General features: G+C 47.5%; 1 protein-coding gene across 1 annotated transcript in view; it reads left to right on the top strand.

Moving 5' to 3' along the window:
• WNT2 (Wnt family member 2) overlaps positions 1 to 22,533 on the top strand; it is a gene marked incomplete at its 5' end in the record, with an annotated part of 56,903 nt that extends 34,370 nt beyond the window's left edge. Inside the window, 2 exons of the mRNA XM_081102065.1 lie at positions 3,482 to 3,746; positions 21,023 to 22,533. Coding sequence (XP_080958191.1) covers positions 3,482 to 3,746; positions 21,023 to 21,252 — 495 coding nt within the window. The 3' untranslated portion in view covers positions 21,253 to 22,533. The remainder of the gene's footprint in view (positions 1 to 3,481; positions 3,747 to 21,022) is intronic.
• Between the last annotated feature and the right edge of the window lie 1,180 nt (positions 22,534 to 23,713).

The raw sequence follows: 23,713 nt of genomic DNA, 5'->3' as shown, positions 1-23,713 counted from the left end.
CCATAAAGTGCTTAACCATATTTTCCTATTGATGTCATTTGGGTTTTTTCCTAATATTTTGCTATTGCTAATTATGCTGCAGTGAACATTTCATGTGGGTGTAAATTCCTCAGAAGTTGTGCAAATATTTCCAAAGTGCAATCACCAAGGTTAAAGGATATGTAGATCAAAAATTTTTACAGTGTTGCAAAAATGCTCTCCATTTAAATGGCACAGCAGTTTACTCTCCCACCAAGAGTTTGTTGAAGTATCTCCTTTCCTATACTCGTACCAACATTCTTATAGTCAATCTTTTTACTATATGCTAATCTGCTAGGCAAAATTATATATATATATGTGTATATATGGTGTTGTGTTGTTGCAATTGGCATTTCTCTAATAACTAGCGAAGTTAAACATCTTTTTGTTAGTACTCTGTGTTTCTTCTGTGAATGGCTGGTTAATAGATATTTGATGACTGGAAGATGCAGTGTACTCCCCCATATTCCTCTCCCTCTTTTTCCCTATTATAATAGGTCTGAAATATTATCCCATCAATTCTTGACTTATTCAAAAGAATGGAGAGAAGCAGAGTATGCATAATTCAAAAATTGAGAAAAGCACGGTGCCATTTACATTAAGATTTTAAATGTTTGCTAGAGTAAAGAAACCTTTCTTACAAGTCCCTGGCAGACTACTCCTGACATTACATTGGCCCAAATGGAATTGTCCCATGCCCTCTGCTGGGAAAGAGTCAGTGGCAGGACCATGAAATTCTGCTTATTGATTTGGTCTGTTCTGGGGTCAGGGAGAGACCTGGCTACCTCTGAAGCATGCCCAACACCTGAACAAAACTGAGGAAGAAAGAGGGCAGAGGCTATTTCCACTCAACAGTGAGTGATGATCAACAGTGAGTGATGATCAACAGTGTGTGCCACCGCCACATGTATTTTTAAGGATTCATAGTTGTATCTTTAAGATCCAATCTTAAATTAATATGTAAAATATCCAATTAAACATATAAAAATAACAACTTTGAAGTTTGCAACCTGAGAACTTAGCATTACAAAGGAAGGGCAGTGCTATATCTTGTTATTTTTAAAAATGTTTTTATTGATTTGAGAGAGAGAGGAAAGGAAAGGGAGAGAGAGAGAGAGAGAGAGAGAGAGAGAGAGAGAGAGAGAGAGGAAAACATTGATGGGTTGCCTCCTACATGCACCCTGACTGGGGATCGGACCCACAACCTGGGCATGTGTCCTGAGCGGGAATGGAACCGGTGACCTTTCGGTGCACAGGACGACACCCAACCACCTGAGCTACACAGGCCAGGGCTATCCGATCATTTTAAAGTTAGGAGTATTAACTTATGAGTAAATAACTCAGCTTTAAAAGGAAAAAGCTGTGAAGAATGAGCATTCATAATCAATTCTCAAGCTCAAGAGAAATCACAACTGACAATTAGGGCCTGTCCCCATCAGACACTCAAAGCAATATGACAAGAAGAAGGGCTATGAGATGATCAGCCTTGGAGATCTCACAGGACCATGGCTTTCGTCCTTGGCTCAATCGCAGAGCAAAGGGGGAGAAACCACCCTGCCCACAGTCCCCCTCCTCAATTTGGATCCCCAAGACGGAGGGTATCTGGTGTGGGAGTATAGACAGAGGGGCAGGGAACCCCTTGATGACATTTTCCAAGCTGGTACTCTGAACAAGATTCTTAGCGTAACGTTGAGAACATTATTTCTAAGACCTTGGAGGTGTAGCTGTACTCCTGCTTTGCCTACTTCCTGAGATTCTGGCATAATATCATTATACCAGTGTGGGTGTGAGATGTGAGTGGGAGGCTCCCTGAAGCACTCATGCTCAACCCTCCTTTATCCCCTTCCCCCCTCGCCCCCCAAACACACACAGATACCAATATCCCAGGTTACCTCCCAGGGCCTCACCCCAGGTGACTTACACCTGGTGCTCCAACCTGGTTTGTCCGTTCCACAGACTTAGTTGCTGACCAAGGCTCTAGTTAGAACTAAGTGTGCAGGAATGTTCTTCATTCCAGGAAGTCAGTCCCAATTTCTTCACATGCTTGGAAACGTGTCAAAATCATTCTGGAGCTGAAGGAGCCAAGAATGAATGGCTGTTAATCCACTCGCACCCTCCCAGTTTGGGCTCGTCACCAAGGTGTTTCCCTCCTTAGCTCGTCACAGCAGGCAGATGGAGCCCTGTGACATCTGGAATCTGTCCTTGTCGTCAGGAGGCAGCATTGGAGGCCAGGACAGAGACTTGAAAAGGAGGAATGGCTTTAGTTTGGGACGCCAGGTCACAAAGACCTGGGCGTTTTTTAAGGATGTCAGAATGAATTTTTCTGGAACTCCAACTCCCCCATATGCCCTCACCCTCATATCTTTATATCTGGGTGTTTGGTATGAGGCTCACTGGGTGCCCTGGATGGGCCACAGACATAACCCTAGGAGGGCCATCTTGGCTCCCCAACTCTGCCCCCTCTGCTCCCACCTGTCCAGGAGCTTCCCCTCCTAAGGTGTGAACTATAAGGACAGTAGGTAGCGTAGGATTGTTGTGAAGATCAAGGTCACTGAGATAGAGTGTAGAGGGCCTTAGAGCAGTGGTTCTCAACCTTCTGGCCCTTTAAATACATTTCTTCATGTTGTGACCCAACCATAAAATTATTTTTGTTGCTACTTAATAACTGTAATGTTGCTACTGTTATGAATCGTAATGTAAATATCTGATATGCAGGATGATCTTAGGCGACCCCTATGAAAGGGTCGTTCGACCACCAAAGGGGTCGCGACCCACAGGTTGAGAACCGTTGCCTTAGCGCAATGCCTGGAACACGTAGAGCACCCATAAATAGTAGCAATCGCTAGTATCAGTTTAGTAAAGGATGCGGACTTAGCAATTAGTTTGTCCACCAAATTTGCATAATAGCATACATTTTAAAATAGAATACAGCTATATTTATTTACAGAATACCCTAACTCAGAGGTCCTCAAACTATGGCCCGCGGGCCACATGCAAATACAAATATTGTATTTGTTCCCGTTTTGTCTTTTTACTTCAAAATAAGATATGTGCAGTGTGCATAGGAATTTGTTCATAGTTTTTTTTTAAAACTATAGTCCGGCCCTCCAACGGTCTGAGGGACCGTGAACTGGCCCCCTGTTTAAAAAGTTTGAGGACCCCTGCATTCATTGCCTTACTCTTCAAACTGGCCCCGTTCCCTATTTAATTCCAATGAGTGCAGTTTTTGACATACAGGTAGCCCAATGGGGCTCAGAGCCAGGCAATGCCTCCCACTTCCCCCCTCCCTGCATGCTATGCAGTCAGTGCAGTGTGGCTGACGTGACCAGCAAGTGACCACAGGCGTCTCCCCGTCCTAACCCCAGGATCCTGTGTCTGCAGTCACTTCTTGTTGTTCGGAAAGTGGTAGCACATGGCACGCACTTGAGTCCACTTCCATTGGACAGCCTGTCTCTCCCCACAGGCCGTGAAGCGGTTCCTGAAGCAAGAGTGCAAGTGCCACGGCGTGAGCGGTTCCTGTACGCTGCGGACGTGCTGGCTGGCCATGGCCGACTTCAGGAGGACGGGCGACTACCTGTGGAAGAAGTACAACGGGGCCATCCAGGTGGTCATGAACCAGGACGGCACTGGCTTCACTGTGGCTAACAAGAGGTTTAAGAAGCCGACGAAAAATGACCTTGTGTATTTTGAGAATTCTCCAGACTACTGTATCAGGGACCGAGATGCAGGTAAGTTGAGAACACTTTATTCACTGCACGTAGTTCTCCAGTGGTCGGCACTGCCCAGGTAAAGGCAGTTCTGTGTTCTCAGCTCCCCAGTCCTGTGAGTGCAGCTGCTGCCTTCAGGCGCAAAGCTTGTGTTCTTATCATTCACATTTAAAGTGCACAAAGAGCTCTCCTAAGATCCTGAAGAAATGGGAACCCAACAAGAATGTTTGTGGCAAAAAGTCAAAATATGGCCCTAGACGGTTTGGCTCGGTGGATAGAGTGTCGGCCTGCAGACTGAAGGGTCCCAGGTTCGATTCTGGTCAAGGGCACATGCCCAGATTTCAGGCTTGATCCCCAGTGGGGGGTATGCAGGAGGCAGCCGATCAATGATTCTCATCATTGATGATTCCCTCTCTCTCTCTCTCTCTCTCTCTCTCTCTCTCTCTCTCTCTCTCTCTCACCTTCTTCCTTCCTCTCTGAAATCAATAAAATACACCTTTTAAAAAAAAGTCAAAATATGCAGATTAGGGAAATTCTCCCACCTGGACAAAACTGGAGTTGGTGGGTTAACCCGCACTGTCCCAGCGCCGTGCCTGGGGCTCTGCAGCTGAGAGGAGGACGGCTTTGCAGTGTGTATTCCCCTTTGCAGATCCGACCTCTGGGTCCCAGGGCTTTCAAATTTGCCCGTTTTTGAAATCTGCTGTACCTCACACGCCTTTGCGCTTTCCACAATGCTCAGAAGTTGCCAAATACTAGAGAAAGCATTCAGCCCACTGGCTTGGCTGCCGGTGGGCGATGGATGAGGGCTCTGTAAGAGGCACTTCGGCTACTGAGGCCACACCTCCCCTTGCACACAGCGCCTTTTCTCTTTGAACCCACTCAGGAGCAGCTCCGTCAGCCTCAGCACAGCTGCCCCCGGTGTGTTTTCCAAGTGTGCTGTGCCCACTTCTCACCCCTCCTGGTCCGCACTGAACTCCAGGCTTAGCGCAGTCTTTGCAAAGAATCTGGTACAAAATAAGAACGAGTACAAGTGGACAGGAGGTGATAGGGAGCCCACAGCCAACTTTGGCTCAAGCCAACTTCTGAGACTCAGTAGGGAACCCATGATCAGAAAAACATCCTTGAATGTAAATTCCCAGTTTGTTTTTCATTCCAAAGTAATTGCAAAGGAACCAGTAAAACAGTGCAGATGGCCGCCAGCTCCTAACCTTAGACTGACCAAGAAGCACGATGACCAGGGAATGTCACCAGAAGTCCAGGCCTCTTCTTCGACCTGAGAGGTTGCATTTCCTTCCTGGTTGATGAGCTAGCTCTTTGCAGCACTTGAGCAGGTTCGTACATGCAGCCTCTGAATTAATAGCTACCAAGCGGAGGGCCCGCTGCTGTGCCCTGCAGCATTCCTGACGTGCTTGGGGACTTCTAGCAAGTCTTCCTTCCTGCTGGGCCACAGTTTGAGCAGAATCCCCATGAAACCTGTGCTTCGATACAGATTGTCCCAGAGGTTGGGGTCCTTCTCTGTTGTTAAGTAGCTGCTTAATCTCAGGGTCCTGGGACAGACCCTGGGGATAATGTTATCAGGATCATTTTAGAAACTACCCATTGACTCCTGTGTGCCAGGTTCTGGACTAAGATCATTGCACACGTAGTTTTATTTCATCCTTTGAGCCACCCTATGACATCAGCACGTTGGAACTGGTTTCCTGGTGGGGAAAAAAGGAGAAGGAAGAAGGAAGAAGAGGGTGGCTTCTGGTTGATCAACCAAGAGCCAAATTCTCAGCTTATGTTTTAGTCAGATAAGCGGCCCTAGATGTCATCGTTCCCATTGTACACGTGAGAAAAGGGAAGGACCAGCTCAGGACCTCATTGGTCTTGGAGGGAAGAGATGTCTGGCTGGCTGACTCCATGGCCTGTGCTCTTGACCCTGACACTATAACTTGTCCCTACCTGTCTCCGAGGGCGTGCACGTGAGCAGGCCTTGTGAAGCAAAAACCTTGTTTCAAAAGTAAGAGGGCCTGCTTCCCTGGGACTTCGTTTCTATTTTGTTTTGTTTTGTTTTGATGGAAGCAGTTTGCACAGTAAAGTCAACAGTTATGCTTGATGATCGCTTAACTGCCTCCTGGATATTCAGTGACAAAGACCTTACTTTCTCTTCCTCACGAGGCGATTGGGCAACTTCAGGACACTGTTATTCTTGCACACGTTGCTTTTCCTACTCCCTATATTAGAACCCAGTTCTGTTTCTTGATCCTAAAATAACAAACACATCCGTAGCACCTGCCATGTGTTAGGGCTTGGTCTACATTCCCTCCTTGATTCTCATGGGAAGTCTATAAGGTGGGTATGTTATTATCCCATTTTGTGGGAGAGGAGACTGAGGCTCTGACAGACAGGTTATGGATTTTGCCCAAGGACCCTCAGGTGGTAAGAGGCAGGCAGAGCAGGGATCTGCACCTGAATTCATTCATTCTTGTAAGCATGTTCCTCTGCCTCCAGATGCGCCAGCCACAGAGCACACTGCCGCGGTGTGACTTTCTGAGGGAAGCGATGTAATTTATTCATTCTCTTCATTTACTTCTCTCCTCCCTAAGCTCAGTTTAGCGTAGCTGACTTGCAAATATGTGAACGGTTGGTGTTGATTAATCAGGAGCCACCCTGTTACAGGTTTTTTTTAAAGTAGTTAGTTCCAATGTACTAGATCAGAATTCCAGTAACATTCCTAGATTATTCATAAGTTACCTGAACTATACTTAATGCCCTTTTGAGCTGAACCTAAGAAAATGCCAAAGTCGTCCATGCAAACCTTGCAATATTTCATTGTAATTCTCTTTTTTCCTTTTTTTTTAAAAAAAATATATATTTTATTGATTTCAGAGAGGAAGGGAGAGGGTGAGAGAGATGGAAACATCAGTGATGAGAGAGAATCATTGATTGGCTGCCTCCTGCACACCCGCTACTGGGGATTGAGCCTGCAACCCAGGCATGTGTCCTTGACCAGAATCCAACCCGGGACCCTTCAGTCTGCAGGCCAATGCTCTATCCATTGAACCAAACAGGCTAGGTCTGTAATTCTCTTGATTGTAATTCTCGATGATTGCTTTGGTGATTCAGGGTGTTTGTTCATGCAAGCAAAAGTGCAGAGCAATGGCAGAGTATACTTTTCACATTTGGAGTCATGTACAAATAGCCACGTGTATAAGATGCAGATTTCCCCCAAGAAAGCTTGATTCAACCTACACAGCTGCTAAGGGACTTGCACCTGTCTGTGTGATCTGTGGCCTTCCAAAGACAACGCTTTATCCTCGCCATAGTGCGCATCCGAGCAAGTCAGTCAAAACACTCATGGAAGTGTGTGGTTCAGGATCATCCTGGAGTGGCTCCTAACTTCTCTTTGTAGAGGCAGGGAGGTGTGACAGAATCTGAGACCTGGGAGAAGGGGGGATTCCGTCGTCTAACTCACACTGGCATTCCTCCTCTGAGCTCTGCTCTCTCATCATGAAAGAAGGTTTGGGGTCAAGGCTAAGATCCTTGCAGCATGCACGTGTCACAGAGTGAGCACACCCCCAAGGGACCCTTCCCTTCACTAGACTCTTACTACGTTAGGGACAGCCTGTTTTCTGGTAAAGGGAACTCCCAAATTAGTCAGAAGTTTGCAGTAAACTTTAAATCAATCAATGTATATATAGACTTTAAACATTTTTTCTCTATTAAAATTAACATACCCTTCCCCTAGAGTACATCGCATACCACCCAATCTGTTTGCTTGTGGTCATATCGTTTTATTTTGCTCTTTGTAATATCAGGCACATTTAATATTCAACTTATCGGGCACCTTCTACTCGCCAGCACAGGGGACTCAATGGTGGAGAGCAGGTTGAAGATGGTCAAGTAATAGATACTTGGAACGGAATGCCTTTCCTCTTGTTGGTTAGCACCTGTTTCCTGTTCTATTAACTCATGAGTTGAATGGAGTGAGTTGGCTTGTTTTGTCATTGGGGCTTGTGGAGTGGATCAAGTCCACAGTCTAGTCCACTATTTTCTAAAGTGAGGTCCTTTCCAGAGATATATTGAACTAAAATCACAGGACACTGTTCCTGACGTTCTGTAAGCATTTCAAACTTAAATACATCAAGTAGTTTAGGTAATCCATGACTCCTGATTGTTCCATAATTATTAGGTAAGAAGAAATCCAGGCAGACATGATTGGTGTGGCGCGGGGGGGAGGGGGGGGGTAGGGGGAGGGGGTTTCTCTTATTTGTAAGACAAAGAAGGAAAAGGTTTTTTATTTGAGGATCTCTAGATAAATGTCACCCTCAAAAAATATCCTCCACCCTGGCTTGCCCAGTGTCAGAGCGTGTTCTTTCACCTCCAGACCCTGCATTTTCAGAAACCCTCTTTCCTGTGAGTAAGCACGTTAAAATGGTTTCAGCCTTCACAGCTTTCCCTGGAATCAGTTTGACAGAGGTTATCAAGTCAGCCTTGCAGTGAAGTCCTGACATAATGATACCAGGGCAAATTTCGACGAGAATTGCAGAAGGGTGAGTCAAGACCCTGAGGTATTCCTGGGTGCAGACAGATGCAGACCCCAGGTGGGGAAGGGAGGGGGACGCTGGGTGGATTCCTACTCAGAGTCAGACCCTGAGCTACATACCTTGTGTGCATTTTCTCTGAATCTTCATGGCAGTTCTCTCTATTTATAGAAAAGGAAACGGAGGCTCTGAAAAGCCACATAACTTGCCCAAGGGTTTGTGGCCTGTAATGATAAACAAAACGAATTAATAAAAATCAAAACAGAAATCCATACTCCCCTTACTCCACCAGTTTACCTCCTGAATTTTTGGGGGCAGGGCAGATCTGTCTAATAAAGAGGCAGCATGAGGACCTGGGGACATCATGGAATGAGGTGCCTACAAAGGCGGGGGGTGGGGGTGGCGTGGAAAGTAGTTGGGCTCAACTTTACCCACACGTGGCCCAGGTTGCCTTGACTGCCTTGTCAGTTACAAGCCCTTCAAGTTTTGAAGAATGGTAATACTGTTAGTAATTCCTAAGAAATGATCGGCTCAAAAATCGATTAAGGAAGATATTCTTATGGCAACAACAGTAAGAGACCTTTTCCCCGAGTCTTCTATTGAAAACGGAGTGCTCTGATGTCCGACTATAAATACTCCCCTTGATGTGAAGAGCATGGACAGCCGTGTGAGGCTGCGCATGTGACATTCTGCAGGCCATACGGGAGGCCAGGTCGGCACACTGGGCTTCTGGGATGGGTATGCTGGCAGTTCTGTGTTATCTGCTCCAGTTATTGCCCCAGGCGTCCATAAATCAAAGAAGCTCTTAAGTCAGAGATAGGTTCATCTCTCACGAAGGAATGCTGCTATCCTCGCAAAGTAGCGTCTGCACCTAATCACTGGCCACTTTCACTGGCTATGATATACAAGCCCTGACCCGGGCGGGAGGTCACCTGGAGGTCTCCTCGTCAGCCGGAGGAAGGAAGCAGCCCTCCACCCTTCTCCAGTCAAGTTCAAAAAACAAACGGAGTCTGCGGTTGTGTAACTGGTCAGCCCACTAAAAGCCCGGTACCTGGCTGACAGCTGCAGGCTGTGAATGGGAGAAGTGTCCCGGTATCAAGGGTTTTCCTCACATAAATCATATTTGGCCAACAGCTTAGAACTCACAGAAATACAATGCCAATGGTGGTTGACCGAGATTGGTGTTCTAGATGTGCCCTTTGGTGTGGCCAGATCTGCAGAACCTCTAAACGCTGTGACTGTGACCCGATTAAAAACAAGGGAACAACATGTGAGCAAATAGCAATGGGTGGGCCTTGTTTTGATATTAAAGGCACAGTTCCCACCAATACATCTTAAGTTCCTCAATTCTTCACAGAACACATATTTATTGAGCCCCTTCTATATGCCACACACGGTCATAAGCCCCTTGAATGCACAGATGAGGAAGACAAGCTGGGCCCACGCCCTCCTGGCATCCCAGGCTGCAGATGAGCCAGGTTGGCATCCATGGGGCATAGCCCTCGAGCCGGACAGGAAAGTGGTGGTTCTTAGGTGTCTGTCCTCACTCCATTGCTCTATTACAAGGTCTTATCCTTCATTTGTCATTTTGAAAAAGTTATTCCTCTCTTTGTGCTTTGAGACTTATTATAGACATTCATGAGTCTAAAAAGTGCTAAGACAGCGAGACTGGAAGAGAATATGAAAAACGTAGTTGTGAGGCTTGTAAGTCACCATTTCATAGGCAGTTAATTAATTATGTTGTGTGATTAATATTAATTATTAGCCAGTAGACCATGTTTTCAAACTCTTAGTAACATATAATGTAATTAGCTCCTCCCTCTTTCCCAAAACACCCCATTCCCCTGATTTTCCTCGTGCCCCAACAGCTGGCCTTCCTCAAGTTCAGTTGCTAGTTTCTCCTCTTCTACTTCTAAATTCAGAAGTTCTGGGATGGTGGACACACAATACAATATACAGATGATGTATTATAGAATTGTGTGCCTGAAACCTATATAATTTTGTTAACCAATGTCATCCCCATACATTCAATCAATCAATAAATAAAGTCTGAGCATCTGCAGGACTCAGACCCACCCTCTTCTTTCTGTTTTTTCTTCCCGGGTGGTCTCCTCCATTTCACTGCTATTTCAGTCTTCCTCTCTGTCCCCTCTCCTCTTCTTGTATCCAATTCCATTCTTAACAGTTCCCCTCAGCTTGCTCACATCTCTATCAACCTGCTTCTGGTCACAACTGAATTCCTGGTTTTTCCCACTCCCAAAACCTGTTTTCCTCAGGTTCCTCTTCTCAGAAAATGGCACAACTATCCGCTCCTTGGTCAAGCAAGTCCGTTGTTAACCACTTTCTCATTTCCCTCTCCTCCTGGGCTGTTTCCAGGATCTGTCTGCTTCTCTACTTGTTCTTTCATTCATAGCATGCACCACACGTTTTAATTCATTTGTTTAAATGTTTTTTTGTTAACCTGCCTGTCCCACTGGACTCTGATTTCATGACGACAAGAACTATATCAGCTCACCACTGGACCCCCAGCACCTACCATTAAACATGTGTTGAATTGAGTTGAATGGCAAGACAGAAATGACATAAAATACATTGATCAAAATGGCAACTGAATTCTTAGTTATGTTGATACAGTGGCATAGCTTAAAGCTAACTTGATTTTTTCTACAGGCACATCTTGATTGCTTTGAGTAAGCACATCTTCACTCATCACTGATTGCTTTGTAATATACAGCTTATGAAAATTCCTATTTAAGCGTAAGTTAAGCGTTAAATGAAGTTTTTCCTGATATTCAAGTGCACTAGTGGCGCATTTACAGAGCTGACGCTGTTGTCGGCTGCCCATTTCCCTGGATGAAGTAGAAAGTCCCAAACGCAGCGGCAGTCTATATCTATTGCTTTTAGCTGCCAACAAATATTCAATTCTTTTATTCTTCAGGGGAGAGGAGCTTTTTTCATTTATTATTATCAGTGGGATTACTGGGTAGTTCATTTGATTTTATTGTTAGCATAAGCAAAAATATTTTCCATCCAATTCTGTTTTGTTATAGACATGACCTATAAATCGGCATTACTTTTCAAAATACAGGCTCGCTAGGATTTCTGTATTTTTAGGATATATTAAAAAGTGCCCTAATTTGAATTAATTGATAGTGGCAATCAGATTCAATTTGTGAAAACTTAAAAACAAAAAACTTATTTCTTTCAAAACAAAGAACATTTTAGGAAAAAATAAATGAAATTTTCATTTTCTTCTTTTGATATACTTTCAGCTACTCACAATAAAGACTTTACCAAATAGGCATTCTTTCTTTTAGAAATAGGGAAAAATTCATTTCTAATGACCTCATTAATGTGTTGCAGACAAAAAAAAAAATGACGTTAAAGTACTTTAAAATAATGTATTTGCTTAATTCGTCTAAACTTTCCCCTTAAAACCCATCTTGTGCTTGTGTGGTAAATCTCTTCTTTTAAAATTCATATTTTTAAATGTGTACTTCCCATTCCTAGGGAAAGAGCCCTGCACTATGGATTAGCAGACTTTGGGGCTACCTCGTGCTGCCTGTTACTATTTCCAGTGACTACTAATTGGGTCGCCCTGGACAAACTAACTTCTCTGTGTCTCTTACGATGTGTTTCACTTAGAAATTCCCGAGGTTCCTACAATTCAACAAATGGAGAGTTATTTTAAATTAACTGTTAATTCATGTTACTGTTTGCAGTAACAGAAGCTTGATGCCGAAGACTCTAAGTTGTCATTTTAAAACCTATCATTTACAAATGTGCCACACTTTTTGTGTATGTTCTCTATATACCAAGTGAGACCATTTGAATAGAAATAACCCGTTAGCTAGTCCACTCTCACCATTGCGCCTGGGGACTGGGTTGCTGCTCCCTGGAGAAGTGTACCCTGATTTGGCAAGGGAAAGCTGATTTTAATTTTTTAAATTGTTTTAAATTTAATGCTTAAAAAAATCAGGAAATATATGTTGGCCACCTGATCACTATGCAATATATAGAAGAAATATAAGACCTAACCCCTGACCTTGGGGAAACAAGATGAATGAGAAATGATAAAACATTTCAAAACAGCATATGAGCTCCTTTGCATGGCATGCGTTATAGGACTCAGGAGGTCAGCTGAGTGTGGAGCCGTCAGGGAGAGCTCTATGAAGAGCCTGAATCTCAAAGGAGGGAAAGATTTCAATCTAAAGGAAGCAGAGGAGAGTTTGGAGCAGCAGATGAGAGTAATTCTTATGAACAGTCGGCAGGTCTGTGGTGTCAGAGAGTCGCTCTGGTGAACGGTGAGAAGATGGCCTGGTGAGAGGACACAGGTGGGGCAGTGGGCAGTAACGTGGGTGGGCTAGTGAGTGCTGCTGTGGAGAGTCTTGCAGGGTCTGGCCTCAACAGCTTTAATCTCACAGTGACATATGCTAATTTAATGGGACGTGCTTTCGTGTGCGGTCAAACTTTTCCTAGTTGTTATGCAAACATTAAGTAAAATCATCTGAGATAAGTGGAGACATAGCCTTTGCTAGCTGTACTTGGCAATTTTTAATGCCGGGAAGGGTAAGCCTTGTGAGTAGATGAATGTGCGGTCTCCAACATTTGCTCTTTAACATTCTTTTCTTCCCTCAATAAATCTGTGTCATTAATGACAACGTGTAAGTCAACCAGAGGAGAAACAGCCTATTGGATGACGGGCTTAAGTGAATGTTGCTTTACACCCTAATGGTCAACATATGGGCTCCTGTCAGCCTGGAGGGGCAGGAATGTCCACAGACACTGGCCCATCCACAGAGAGCGCACCCTTCCTGCAGGTCCCGGAGGTGTGGGTCTGGGAACTATTAGCAAAGGCCCTCCATCCTCCTCGGCTGTCAGGAAGATGCATGTTGGTGGAGACAGAAATGTTTTTGTACGGGGAGCCCTGGCTCCATTTTTAATTTTATAGCTCTGGGGATGGGATGCTTGATTCTGTAACGTTCCCTCAGCATCGCCCCACCAGAAGGACATGATGTGGTCACACACTGACATGGCTTAGAAACTCCGATTCTTCCTCCTCCCTCTCCCCCTGCCTGCCTGCGTGAGCTCTTGTGCAAGTCATGGCGAGGACAGCACCTACGGAGAGGGGAAGGGCAGATCTGCTTGGAACCCACGCCTCCCCACAGCACAGACGTTGCGGACTACCTGGGTCTTGTCCACACTGAGTCTAGGTGATCTCAGGACAGTCTGGTGTGCAGAGGACAGAAGGCGGTTGGGCTCGCTGAGCCCGAGTCTGCAGGCTTCTCTCCAGGGACTAAGGCCTGCACGTAGGCAGTCCACACATCTGGGCACACGTCACAAACACAAAGCAAAGGGAAGTCAGGGAAAGGAGCTTCCAATGGGTCCCTTTCTCTCTCTCTCTCTCTCTCTCTCTCTCTCTCTCTCTCTCTCTCTCTCTTTCTCTCTCTTTTAAAATATATTTTATTGATTTTTTACAGAGAGGAAAGGAGAGGGGTAGAGAGTTAGAAACATTGATGGGAGAGAAACATCGATCAGCTGCCTCCTGCACATCTCCCACTGCGGATGTGCGGGCAACCAAGGTACGTGCCCTTGACCGGATTCGAACCTGGGACCTTTCAGTCCACAGACCGAGGCTCTATCCACTGAGCCAAACCGGTTTGGGCGGGTCCCTTTCTCTTAAGTGAACTGGGTAGATTAAAGTGCAATAAGAGGTAATGTTTTTAAACAATAGGAATGATCTTTTAAATAGGCATTAAATGTGAAGTATCTAAATATGTGTTTATGCTGTTAGCATATATATGTGGGAAACTAATGATAGGGCCGTTACTCAAAACTATTTTTGAAATTTCTCCTTTGAAACATTTTTAGAGCCAGCCTGGCGTGCTTTTGTAGAATCGGTCTGATACAAATATCTGACCTATAAATATAAAAATCAATTTGGTTTCTGGAAATGGCTCCCAGAACATTCGAATGAAGTCAGAGGAGAGTTAGGAACGGGGCCAGGCTGCCATCCCATGTCTGGTGACCTCCGTGCTGCTGTGGGCTTTCCTGAGACAGAGTTCTGCTTGGAAAGGGCTCTCCCCAAGCCTCCCGCTGGGGCCACCTCAGTGACATACAGTCACACCACCGCGAGGGCACACAGGCTTTGGACGTGTCACCTGGTATTGCAAAATAATTAGTCTCATTTCTCAAAAAGGAGACAAGCCTTTCAGCGCCGGAGAAATGCAGTGTAAGCTGCCAACACCATGTTAACTGGTCTTGTTCACCGTTTCATGTAACTTTAGGTGTCTTCATTGTCTGCAGCATAACATGAGCTGGAGAAAAAGGTCCCTCCAAACCAGTTACATATCAGAAGCTTTGAAAGGTCTTCATTTGATAGAACAATGAGGGAAAGAGCGGGAGATACGCTAGAGCACTGCCCGTGGCCCCGACACGCCAGCCTGCTGCCTGGGGCCGAGGGCATTGGACCGAGCCCTGCCCAGAGGCTGCCTGTCACACGGTCAAGAGCTCCAGCTCTGGAGTCTGACAAACCTCCCCTGCATCCTGACCCGGCCACCTGCTGGCTGTGGGATGGCTCCCTGAGCCTCCATGTCTTCATTTCCAAGATGGTGATAACAATAACACCTACCTTAGCCCTAGCCGGTTTGGCTCAGTAGATGAGCATCTGCCTGCAGACCAAAGGGTCCAGGTTCGATTCCAGTCAAGGCCACGTACCTTGGTTGCAGGCTCCTCCCTGGCTCAGGCCCTGGTCAGGACACATGCAGAAGGCAACCAATCAATGTGCTTCTCTCACATCGATGTTTCTCTCTGTCTTTCCCTCTCTCTTCCGCTCTCTCTAAGATCAAAGGGGAAATATCCTCAAGTGAGGATTAACCAAAAAAATTTTTTTAAAATAATACCTACTTTATAAGTGTATGAGAACTACATGTGATGATGCGGGCAAATGCTTCTCCCGGGGCCCAGCCCACGGCAGTGCTCCGTAAATACTGGCCTCAATTATGAATGGAAAGAAGAGAAAGAGGATGAAAAAGAAGGTAGAGGAGAAGGCAGAAAGAAGAATGAGGGAGGAAAGATGAACAAAGGGATGGATGAACCTCAAGGCTATTTGGTTTTGAAAATGTGAGAAGTGTGCCCTCTGGGCGCAAGGCTGACAGAGCTTGCTCTGTCTCCCCAAGTGTTCTTGAGGCCCAGGCAGGGGTGAGCGACTCATTAATAAGTGGGTATGTTGTTTAGAAAAGAGATCTGAGAATACATGTCCCAAATATTCAGAACTAAATAGCAGGCAGGCCATACAGCTCAGTGGCTCCCTCTCACAGAGAGAATGTGCACACATGCACACAGATAGACTTGGTTCCTATCTATAATAATAAAAGCATAATATGCTAATTAGACTGGATGACCCTCCTGACAAAGCCGGGGCTGCGAGGGAAGCCCGGGTCCCTGGTGCCAGAGGAAAGCCGGTGCCGACAGCCAGGGGAAGGAAGGCCTACTCTTGCATGAATTTCGTGCATCAGGCCTCTAGTTCTGTAAGAATAATGGTGATGCTTTCAGTTTTGGAAAGACTAGTGAGAGGCTGCGGAGACGGTAAAGCCTTATTGCTGTCAATTATAATGAGTCCTTATTATAATTCCAATAAAGGAAAGCCGTCCCAACAAATTTCACATTGCTCTGCACTCCGGAAATGTGCTCTTCAGCCATTTTGAGGAAATGGCTGTATATTTGCTCAGATGATGGCAAGTGTCAGAACTGCCCTTATACCCTTCAGCCTGTCATTAGAGCTAATGAGATCCAAACCCCAAAGCAGGGCCCATGTGCAGCCCAAAGCTATGCAGCCTCATCTCTCCCAGGACTTCAGACCCTGCCCTTCCCCTCTGCCGTGGCCCATTCCTGGGTGCAGCTGCCACCTCACAGGGCCCATTGCCACTGCTGCCTACTCCCACTGCTATTCTCACATCAGTGGCTCTCAGCCTTCAAAACGCCCTCTCATCTCCCACCTGCTTTTCCTACTTGACACCCCAGCCACCCACTCCTTAATTCAATGAGTGAGAGGTTCTTTCTTGTCTGGAATGCCTTTCACCACATTTCCCCCTGCTAATCTACTCATTATTTATATCATACTAGAGGCCCAGCACATGAAATTCATGTGTGGGTGCAGTTCCAAGGCCTGGCCTGCGATCAGGGCCATCTTCCCTGGCTGCCCGCAGCTGGCCCTGCCCGCTGCCACCACCCACCCTGGTTCTCCATTCACCATCAGGCGATCAGAGACTGACAGCTGGGGAAAGGGACCAAGAGGTGGTCAGTGCACCTCACAGTGACTGGTCGAGCGGTCATTCTGGTCATTCCGCCATTAGGGTCAATTTGCATATTACCCTTTTATTATATAGGATAGAGGCTTGGTGCACTGGTGGAGGCTGGCTGGCCTGCCCTGATGGGGGCCCCAGCTCAGGGTGGGGGTCCCCGCTGGGGGTGGGGATGGCTGGGGTGAGGGGTGGTGTGGGGGGTTTACAAGCTGGCCATGCCCCCGATCGGGGTGAGGGTCCCCACTGGGGGGCAGGGCCGGCCGGGGCGAGGGGCTGCAGTCGTTCTGGTCTCTAGTCATTCTGGTCATTCCGCCATTTCGGTCGCTGGGCTTTTATTATATAGGATTTATAATGCCACCTCCTCTACAAAACTGCTATTAACAGCTTCTTTTCTGATCCTGGTTGCTACAATTAATATTAATACCAATAAATCTATAATAATAAAAGCATAATATGCTAGTTAGACCAAATGACCTTCCAGAGGAAGCCAGGGCTGTGAGGGAAGCCCAGGTCCTGGGGGCCTGCTGGTGGCCAGAGGGAAGCCCAGGTCCCAGGTGCCAGAGGGAAGCCGGTACCGGCAGCCAGGGGAAGGAAGGCCTACTCTTGCACAAATTTTGTGCATCATACCTCTAGTATTATTATAATACTAGGGGCCCAGTGCACGAATCCATGCACCTTGAAAGGAACTGTGGGCCACACGACTGTGGTAGGCATAAGGGCTGGTCTCGGCCCATCCTCTGTGCCTCTGTCCGGCTCCTCCTGCCGCGACCCCCAGTCTCCTGTCTGCCAGTAGCCCCATTCCTGCCGCCGCCACTCCCATGCACTGACAGTGCCCGCCCTGCTCGCACCTGCTGACTGCACGGAGTTATTGGGGCTGGCGCCAGCAGCGGTTGCAAGTGGGGCCAGCGCCATCAGTGATGTGAGCAGCGGCTGCTGCCCTGATTGCCCCTCAGGAGCAGGGAGAGGTGGAGAAGCCCTCAGGGGTGATCAGGGCCAGCAGCCGCCGCTTGCACCTGCTGATGGCACCGAGTGATTGGGATTGGTGCCGGGCACCAGCAGCAGGTGTGAGCGGCGGCTTCAGCATTGGCTGTGAGTGGGGCCGACACTGGCAGTGGGTATGAGTGGTGGCTCTGGCATTGGCTGTGAGTGGGGCCGACACTGGCAGTGGGTATGAGTGGTGGCTCTGGCATTGGCTGTGAGTGGGGCCGACACTGGCAGTGGGTATGAGTGGTGGCTCTGGCATTGGCTGTGAGTGGGGCCGACACTGGCAGTGGGTATGAGTGGTGGCTCTGGCATTGGCTGTGAGTGGGGCCGACACTGGCAGTGGGTATGAGTGGTGGCTCTGGCATTGGCTGTGAGTGGGGCCGACACTGGCAGTGGGTATGAGTGGTGGCGCTGGCATTGGCAGCGGGTGCGAGTGGGGCCGGCACTGGCAGCAGGTGCGAGGGCTGGGCAGGACTGCAGCGTGGGAGCAAAGAATTTTCAGTAACCACCAGAGGCTCGCCCCAGTGACAGTGACCGGTGCCCTGCCTGGTCTGGCGTCCCTGCTCACCTGCTCCACCATCCCACTGCGGCCAATACCCACCATGTTCCACACACGCCCCCTGGTGGTCAGCACATGTCATAGCAACTGGTTGTTTAGTTGTTCTGGTTGTTCCGCTGTTTGGTCTATTTGCATATTAGCCTTTTATTATATAGGAGGATGCTTGGCTCACTTTCCCTAGAACCGTGGTTGGCAAACTGTGGCTCATGAGCCACAGGCAGCTCTTTGGCCCCTCGAATGTGGCTCTTCCTAAACCTTAGGAGTACCCTAATTAAGTTAATAACAATGTACCTACCTATATAGTTTAAGTTTAAAAAATGTGGCTCCCAAAAGAAATTTCAATTGTTGTAGTGTTGATATTTGGCTCTGTTGACTAATGAGTTTGCTGACGACTGCCCTAGAATGTAAGCTCCTCGGGGCAAGATCTTTGTTTTGTTTGCTGATAAATTTTAAGCTCCCAGAACTGTGCCTAGCACATTGTAGGCACTCAGTAAACCCTGGTTAATTGAATGACTGGTTCCTATTTATTGAGCACTTATTATGCAGGGCACTTTTTTGAATTATCTCATTCCATCCTCATCCCGATGAGGAAGGAACTGTATTTATTCCAATTTTTCCTGAGAAGAAACTGAAGCTTAATTGCCCAAGGTCACACAGTTGATACATAATAAAGCTAGGATTTGAGCCCTGATATGTTCAAGCCCTAAATACCCTCATTTACCACCTTTGAGCTTTGTCTACAGTGGTGCTTTGTGTAAAACTTTTCTGTAGGCTATAGTAGGTTTTCAGCAAATTCTCCAAGCAGGTAGCACAGTGTCTCAGACATGTTTGTGTTCACCAAATGTTTATTGAATTACAAAATGGGTGTGCTGCTCTGGCCAATGTGACTCAGTTGGTTGGAGCATTCGTCCTACACTGAAAGGTCACCGGTTCAATTCCCCATTGGAGCACATGCCCTAGGTGGCAGGTTGGATCCCTAGTCCCGGCAACTGATCAATGTTCCTCTCCCACCTCTCTCTCTCTCTCTCTCTCTCTCTCTCTCTCTCTCTCTCTCTCTCTCGTCTCCCTCTCCCTTCCTCTCTCTCTCAAATCAATAAAAACACATCCTCAAGTGAGGATTAAAAAAAAAAAAAGAACTTTCTAAAAAAAAATGGGTGTGCTGTTTAGGAGGCAGCATTTGGCAGTGAGTCCTTCTTTCACAATCAGTAATTCTGAGCACTGCCCTGATTGTTGCTGCAAATCTCAGCCCAGATGCTGCCTCTTCTAACCTTTGTTTCTTCAGCACCATGTCGAATCAGGGATGTCCCTGGCTGACCCACCCGCCACCCTGACCCCAGCCCCGGCCATCCTTCCTCTCCTCTGCCTGTCTTCCTGCTGTGGGGGGCCTGATCACGCAGAGCAAGTTAGGCCCCTCCCCACTCTTCTCTTCTTGACCCCACACTCTGCTTGAACCTGACTGCTTCCCTGGTCATTCGTGACTGTCAGGGCAACATGACATTTATATAGATAATTGGAATGCAGTGCAGATTGTGATAAACACGGAGAGAGTCAGGAGGCACTGGAGGAACTATGAAGAGGAAGACATGGCTAGTGACATGATGAAGGAAGGGGAAGTGAATTAAGTTACTGTCTTTTTGATTCCAGTAAAAGCTATGAGCCCAAAGGTTGGAATGCAGCCCGACCTCAGGTAGAGATAGAAGTAGACGGAAAAACAGTCCAGGATCTGAGCAGCATTTTCTTTCCATGTCTTATCCTTGCTGTCTGTACATCTGTCTCATTCTGGTCTCTCTGGACCTCGTCTAGTCCACAGACCTCATTGTGGTGTGTGGCTGCCAATGGCTACTGCGTTTATACTTGGCAAGACTATCTCTCTCAAAATCACACAGAGTATGACTAACTGCTATGCTGGACACCTGAAACTAACACAAAATAATGTTGAATGCAAACTGTCGTTGAAAAATACAATTTAAAAAAATCACAATTCCCCAGGGAAATATACCTGATTGGCTCACTGCAAGTCAGGTGCCCTCCCCTGGTCCGATCACCTGCCACCAACAGAACAGGGTAATGTCAGGCGCTTATGGCTGCCAGACCCCATCTCTGTCCAGGAAGAAGCAGAAAGGACCCTTGTAAGTTGAGCAGATGCTCCGAAAATGTCCACTATACTTGGTTCTCTTGTGAAAGAATTCTAGGTGTTTCCCACAAAACAGAACAAATTAAGAGGCTTCCTATCATGGAGACTGTTTTTCAAGAACAAATTCATAAATATGAGTCACCCTAAATAACTCGGATGATGTTCCAATGGTCTTTCTACACAAATTGTGTTCATCGAAGGGCTAGGTTCCTGGCTTCAACCAGGTGCCTCACACACATCTCAATGGCCTGTGAGACCACAGCATGAAAGACAGCCAGGCTGGACATGGCTCCCTCCTCCAGGTCTTAAACAAATGATACCCACCCCTCCCATCATCAGCAAGGGTTCTCTCCTCATTCTGAGCCCGGGGAACCAGGCCTGGGGAGACAGAACCCCTCCCTTTGAGGGCTGCACACCCCAACAAATTCCGAGAGAGCTAGCTTCGGCCACTGCTCCCTTCATGTGCTTTGAGGTCAGGAGAGGGGATAGGATAGATTCCTCTTTCATTCTGATCTGGTCTTGCCCATTCAGTGATCCATCAGTCCATGGCTAGGTGGGGATCATTTATCTCAGGCCGAAGTGGGGACGCTGGAGTCAGGGTGCCCGGGCAGATCCGAAGCTGCGCTCTGCTCCATCCTTCCTGGACTTGGCCCTCGGCAGCGCGATGTCCCCTGGGGTTGGCCCCCAGAATGGGGGGTCAGGGTGCTGTTCTGGAGGACTCTGTAACTCTGCTCCTGGAGGCAGCTCCGTGGCATCCCCACCTCCCCAGTGACGCCTCTCTGTCCTTCCAGGCTCCCTGGGCACGGCCGGCCGCGTGTGCAACCTGACCTCCCGGGGCATGGACAGCTGCGAAGTCATGTGCTGCGGCAGAGGCTACGACACGTCCCGCGTCACGCGGATGACCAAGTGCGAGTGCAAGTTCCACTGGTGCTGTGCCGTGCGCTGCCAGGACTGCCTGGAGGCCCTGGACGTGCACACGTGCAAGGCCCCGAAGAGCGCCGACTGGGCGGCGCCCACATGACCCCAGGGGCGGTCGCCGTCCACCTTCCCTCCAAGGACTCCCCGGATCCGCAGGGACACGGGGCCTTTGGATTCTCGCAGGAGGCGCGTGGCCTTGGTCTCCGCAGAAGCCTCTCCCGCCTGCCTGGGGTCCGGGACTGGGGCCACACGCTGCAGGAGAGCGCGCCCCGCCCTCTCTGCCGCCAGCTTTCTAGGCACCTCTCTTCCCTTTCATGACAGGCTGTTCCAGGGGGAGGGGTGTGGGCCCAGGTCACTGTCTCCACCCGCCAGACGGTTCCTCTTCCCAGAGCCCTTGGCTCCTGGGAGAACCAGTGACTCAAAGGAGCTTTCTGTTTCCCACAAATGCTCATGGAAAATCCATGCTTCTCTCTGGAGGGTGACGTCAGGAAAGCAGGACCAACTGCCACTGAATTAGCTTCAATTTGTAAGACCAAGCAAGGCTTGTGCCCGACCCGGTGATTGTCACAGCCTCCAGGGGAAATCGGTGATTACCTGGAGAAGGGTGGCTTTCAATAAAAGTCAGGGGTAAAATGCACTGGGAGCAGCGATAGCAGAAGCCTCAGAAAAGGACAGCCTTGCATGGCTGTCCTCTCAATATAAAGAACTTGTGGGGAATGAGACCTCTTTCTCACGTAGACCTCTTTCTCAACTCTCCCTCTTTCTCGGGAGAGTTGAGAAAACTGACACTCTGTCAGCGTTCTGCACCTGTTGGGTGAAGATGGAGGAGAAGAACGTAGTGAATAGAGTATCCGAAAATGTGTTTGTACAGATAGGGAAAAGGGGAGGGATCAGATTCCTACCCGGGATGATGCCTGTGACCTATGGGATTTTGTAACTAAATGGCTTTGAGAAGGAGAACTTTGGGGATGATAAGAGCAGGGAACCAAAATGCTGACGGAGAGGTTTCCAGAGCTGCGTCCTGCCCAGACAGCCTCTGCCGTAAGCAGATGGTTGGCCACGTGTGCAGAGGAGTGCCAGCTAGGACTCACCACCCTTCACATGCATTTTAAAGACCTGACATATGTAATTGTGTTCATTTGATGCTGACGAGATGACAAAATACCGTAGCCTAAAGCAAATGACACGTAGCCTTGCTTATAAAGTTGGTAACCCTGGTATGTTCTATGGCAAACAAATTGTAACTCGGAGACTGTATTTAAGAGGCCCAGCTATCATTATGGGAACATCAGTGTACCGGCTGTGGTTGGCTTCTGCCATGAGCTGAAAGATGACTATCCGGGGGAAATGGAGAGGCTGCCCGTCCTGTTTTGAGTATTACATTAAAAAAAAAAAAAGTGAAATATATGAAGGTCCTTCTCATCCCCTCCTACAATTTGGTTCTTGTTCAAAATGTGATCGCTTCACAGAGCTATGTTGAGTCACAGAATGCTTCCTTATATGCATCTGACATCAAATTATTAATACTTGCTCAGTCTTACTCCTTTGGCCTCCGGTTTCTCTATCCTCACTTCACAGCTGGACATGTAGACAGAGGCCTGAGGGGAACAGCCTGCTGGAGGACTTTGTCGGAGGGGATAGTCGCCTCCCAGCCCTCTTAACCATGACTGCATCCATGTCTTTTCCCTCCCCCCCAAACCCCACAATTAGTTGTCTACTTTTTCCAAAGAGGCTCTTGCTCTTTTTATCCTATGGATTCAGAAGGGCAGGAGTGGAGTGTGACAGCAGCTACTCTGAGTTTAGTGGGGTCTGTGGGGAGTGGGAAGGCCAGGCAAGCGGGCTCAGGCCTAGTTACACAGAAGCTTGCTATGAATGCCTCTCTGGGAGGGCAAAGGGACTTTCATGGAATCCCAAAGCCATTAGCCCTTCTTCCTGCTGGATGAACTGTGAAGTAAAGATCCAGGGATGTGTTTAGACATGGAAAGGAGCCTAGAGACATTTCAGCTGCCCTCAGTTTATATCTGGAAAACTGGGACCAGGGATCTGTGCCAGTATCAGCCCTTACTCCAGTGCCCCGTCGCAAACAGGACCACACTCTGAGTATTCCAGAAAGTTAAGCACTTGATCTATTACATAAAACTAGCTTGTCTCAGGATCAACGCGGTAGATTCTAAATAATTTTAGCATCCCAAGGCAATGTTCCTGGGATGTTTAAATCTGACTTTCTTTTTATGCGGAGGTGCGTCCTCCCTGACAAGGAGCAGGGGGATAAGGCATATCCATGTTCACAGCTGCATAAATTGTCCTAACTTGTAAAGGAGACTCTGCCAACCATCTGAAGCAGCAGCGGATGTGGCCATGTGGAGGGCATAAGAGAGTGAAGTATTTTTATCTGCTCTTTCTGAAAGAGGAAATCTCCATTATTTGAAAAAAATGAGAGGGTTGTGGTGAAGATCATTTCAAATTCAGTTTTGTCAGGGCTTAGTGAGAATTGATATTCCTTGATTGAATACATGGAATAAACTACCCAAAACAAAGTAAGCGATTCTATTCAGGTCAAATCC

The sequence above is a fragment of the Myotis nattereri genome (genome assembly GCF_964212035.1).
Source record: "Myotis nattereri genome assembly, chromosome: 11".
In the NCBI taxonomy this organism is placed as follows: domain Eukaryota; kingdom Metazoa; phylum Chordata; class Mammalia; order Chiroptera; family Vespertilionidae; genus Myotis; species Myotis nattereri.
This window is presented reverse-complemented; position numbering and strand designations above follow the sequence as displayed.